The sequence below is a fragment of the Limulus polyphemus genome, unplaced genomic scaffold (genome assembly GCF_000517525.1).
Source record: "Limulus polyphemus unplaced genomic scaffold, Limulus_polyphemus-2.1.2 Scaffold4342, whole genome shotgun sequence".
Lineage (NCBI taxonomy): Eukaryota > Metazoa > Arthropoda > Merostomata > Xiphosura > Limulidae > Limulus > Limulus polyphemus.
Window position 1 is genome coordinate 21,725 of NW_013669952.1, and position 4,044 is coordinate 25,768.

Sequence of the window (4,044 nt, forward strand, 5' to 3'; positions counted from 1 at the left end):
TTCATGTTACAATTTGAAGTCATTCTAGAAAGAAAGTAATGGTTAATTTTGGTTTATTTCGATTTTTTTTGTGGTTACTAGGTCGGTCCAATTGACCGATCCCGTTTTGAGATAGGGTAGAGAAAATAACAGATGAACTATAAAGTTTTACTGAAGAAACGTTTGAAATGCATTTAGGAGGTTTTAAGAATTGCACAAAGGAAATTTGAGACGAGGAAAAGTATTTTTTATTTTAATATTAAATTACTTTGCACATGGACTATTCAAAACAAATACTCAATGTATTCATTGACAAATCTTTATTTTATTTTATTAAAAATATTTCACTAAAAACGTGATTTTTTATATGTGAAAGACTTGTAATATGAACTGAAAGTTTGGCAAATTTGTGAAGATATACACACTATATTGAAAGTTAGAAGTATTAAATCTATAAAGACTTTAATCGAGTAAAAAAGGGTCGTGTGGTCGGTCAAATTGACCATGCCTGTGTTGAGAGAGTTATTGCAGCATTGTGATTTTGGCTTTGGCTTAAAATCATATACAAATTCCATTTAAACTTTACCAAAGAGAAAACTCTCACATATCTATAAATAGATATAAAACCTTTAGCAACATCCTTAAGTACACTTAATATTAAAATCAAATAACATTCTCAAGTTCCCAAATAGACATAATTTTGACTTCAGGGGTCAGCACCTGTCCAGAGTAGCATATGGTCGATTATATTCAGCTGGGTTTCCCGTAATCCGAGATCGTCATGGACGCACACCAAATGTGCTAAATCCTGTGGAACCAGTTTCAGTAAACCTTAAAAAAGAAGAAGTGGACATTTTGAGATGTAACGAGATCATTTTCCAGTTCCTAGCTTATTCTAAGTAAGTCATAGTTGATTTTAATTTCAAAGTTATAGAAAATCACATACTGTATTGTACTTTGTTCTACAAATGAACAAAATATTCATAACACATGTAAAAAGAAGAGATAATTAACTTTATAAGTGTTAGAAATATTAAAAGTACTGTGGTTAATGTGTGTGTCTGGTTAAACATTGAACTTTTTACTAATTTTATGTTTGTCTGTTGTTTTATGAATCTCGACAAGACAGTTATTAACTTGTGGTTATTGTATGTCTGGTTAAACAATGAACTTTTTACTCATTTTATGTTTGTCTGTTGACTTATGAATCTCGACAAGACAGTTATTTACCTGTAAATTGGTGTGTCTAGTTAAACATTGTACTTGTTACTCGTTTTAAGTTTGTCTGTTGACTTATGAATCTCAACAAGACTGTTCATTTATTAACCTCAACAAATTGCTGTTAATCTCATCATACTGTTAAATTACTAATTACAACAAGACTGTGAAATTATTAACCTCAACATACTGTTAACTTATTAACCTTAACATAGTGTTACCTTTTTAATTCTTACAAGACTGTTAAGTTATTAACTAATAATGTATTAACCTCTACAAACTGTTTACCTACTGATTTTAACATACTGTTAATTTATTAACTCCAATAAGACAACTTGTTAACATGTACAAAGTGTTAATGCATTAACCTCTACAAGACTGTGATACCTATTAACCTCAACATGACATTAATTAGTATTTTTTCATTGGTTATACATTCAATTATCATGTTTCATCCATAGTTGTGCCAGAAAAGCTCTTCATACGATATTCTTTACATTCCAATTTTACCGTTTCCCACCAACAAAAACAGAAAGGTACTGTAAGTTTTATACTCTTCTTATTTATAAGTTTTATAAAAAATAAACTATTTCAGTGGTAATTAGAAATATATTCTTATATTAATGAAGAATTGATGTTGCTGTATTAAACTCAGCCAACTTTGTATAATATTGTAATAATGTGATTAAAATATAACTTGTAACTTCCTTGTTCATTAAATTTTTGTATTAACACTGTTCAGGTTGAACACTTACCACATGCAGTTTTTGATCAATTTTTTGTTTTGCCAAGAGTAAAATACTTTCTGTTCATCATTGTGACTTATGGCAAAATATCAATCAAATTAGTACAGAGGTGGCTAAACATTCATACAAAATGTTTCATATAATGTACACCTGTGTCATAATTATAATATACAAGCATAAGTTACATCAGTATAAATACCATGCTAGACAAATCAGGAAAGACAAACAGTTAAAAAAGTCTTAGTATAAATACCACGCTAGACAAATCAGGAAAAGCAAACAGTTATAAAGTCTTAGTATAAATACCATGCAAGACAAATCAGGAAATACAAACAGTAATAGTCTAAGGATAAATGCCATGATGAACAAATCAGGTAAAACAAATAGTAATAAAATCTTAGTATAAATGCCACGATGAACAAATCAGGTAAAACAAACAGTAATAAAATCTTAGTATAAATGCCATGTTAGACAAATCTACAAAGACAAACAATAATAAGGTCTTAGTATAAATTCGAATATGTATTTGAAAAACATGTTAATGTTTATCTTAGAAACATTTCTGAAACTGACACTGCATATGTGATATGCTAATTTTGGCTTCTGCCATTTTTCTTTCAATAGCCAATCTGGATACTGACTTTCCAGGTTCAAAGCTGAACAGTGTGATTAACATTTATTCTTTAGCTAACTTGTAAACTAAACTATTATTATAACATAATTATCAGATCACCTATAACTTGCTGACACACTTGTAGCTTTATTGAGTAAATGTGAGAGTGCAAGTGCAGTTAATGCTTATTATCTTATCTTTTACTAGGTTCTGATAGACTCACTTACAGGTTTGATAACTAGTCTTTTTGAACAATGCTATGTATAGTTTTCCGGGTGTTATCTCTCATTATGATCATGTTATTCAGAGTGTTAGCTCTATCACAAAAAGATTAGTTATCAAACTTGGAAATATCCGAATAACATGTTCATAACTATACATAGCATTATTTTTGCCAGAGTGTTATCACTTTCATTATGAACATGTTATTCGGATGTTTCCAGGTTTAATAACTAATCTTTTTTAATAATGCTATGTATAGTTTGCCAGAGTGTTAACACTTTCATTATGAACATGTTAATTGGATATTTCCAGGTTTGATAACTAGTCTTTTTTAATAATGCTATGTATAGTTTGCCAGAGTGTTATCTCTATCATTATGAACATGTTATTCGGATGTTTCCTGAACTTATTAGCTCTTGCGTCTTTGCAAAACGAATTTCTCAGTTTTTCTGGTACTTGCTTCAGTAATTTGTTAGCTGTTGGTTCTTGATGAATATTTTTCTCAGTTATCAAGTGTATAATTTTAGTTTTGGAATCACGTGAGCTCTCTTACAGGCTTTTGCTGGAACAACATGAGCCACTAAAAAGCACAGAGTCGACATCTCTTCCATATATTCTTTTTCCCATGCAGTCACCAGGAGTAAAGAGGGAAGGACCACCTGGGTATGAGGTTGGTATGGATTAATTTCTAATTAGAGGCTGTTCTATATTAATGTTAATTGTTTGTAGAAAATGACCAAGATATATATATATATTTATTATACAATAACTAATTTTCTGTAAATAATACAGATTATATTACTTAGCCTGATATCAAATATTTATTATACAACAGTCAATCTGTTGTTAAGAATATGGATCATATTAGTTAGGTCCGTTGATGGGAGAATGGTAAGGTGGATACAGAAGATATCCTGTTGTGGCTTTGCTCTAAAAAATAAACAAATGAACAATATATTACTTAGCCTGGTATCAAGTGTTGATTATATAGTGGTTCATCCTTATTAAAGAATTAACTATTATATAATAGTACTGTATTGATTATATAGTGATTCATCCTTATTAAAAAATTAACTATTAAATAATAGTTCTGTATTGATTATATAGTGGTTCATCCTTATTAAAAAATTAACTATTAAATAATAGTTCTGTATTGATTATATAGTGGTTCATCCTTATTAAAGAATTAACTATTATATAATAGTACTGGTATTGATTATATAATGGTTCATCCTTATTAAAGAATTAACTATTATATAATAGTAC

General features: G+C 29.1%; 1 protein-coding gene across 2 annotated transcripts in view; it reads left to right on the forward strand.

Annotated features, from left to right (window-relative positions):
* The window catches only part of LOC106470992 (nephrocystin-4-like), a 90,807-nt gene that overhangs the window by 18,954 nt on the left and 67,809 nt on the right, over window positions 1-4,044 (forward strand). For both annotated transcript variants that reach the window (XR_002613172.1, XM_022399631.1), the window contains exons 10-12: window positions 690-878; window positions 1,659-1,733; window positions 3,334-3,448. Coding sequence is in view for 1 of the 2 variants with exons in the window: in XM_022399631.1 (XP_022255339.1) it covers window positions 690-878; window positions 1,659-1,733; window positions 3,334-3,448 (379 nt within the window). In the remaining variant the exon portion in view is untranslated. The remainder of the gene's footprint in view (window positions 1-689; window positions 879-1,658; window positions 1,734-3,333; window positions 3,449-4,044) is intronic.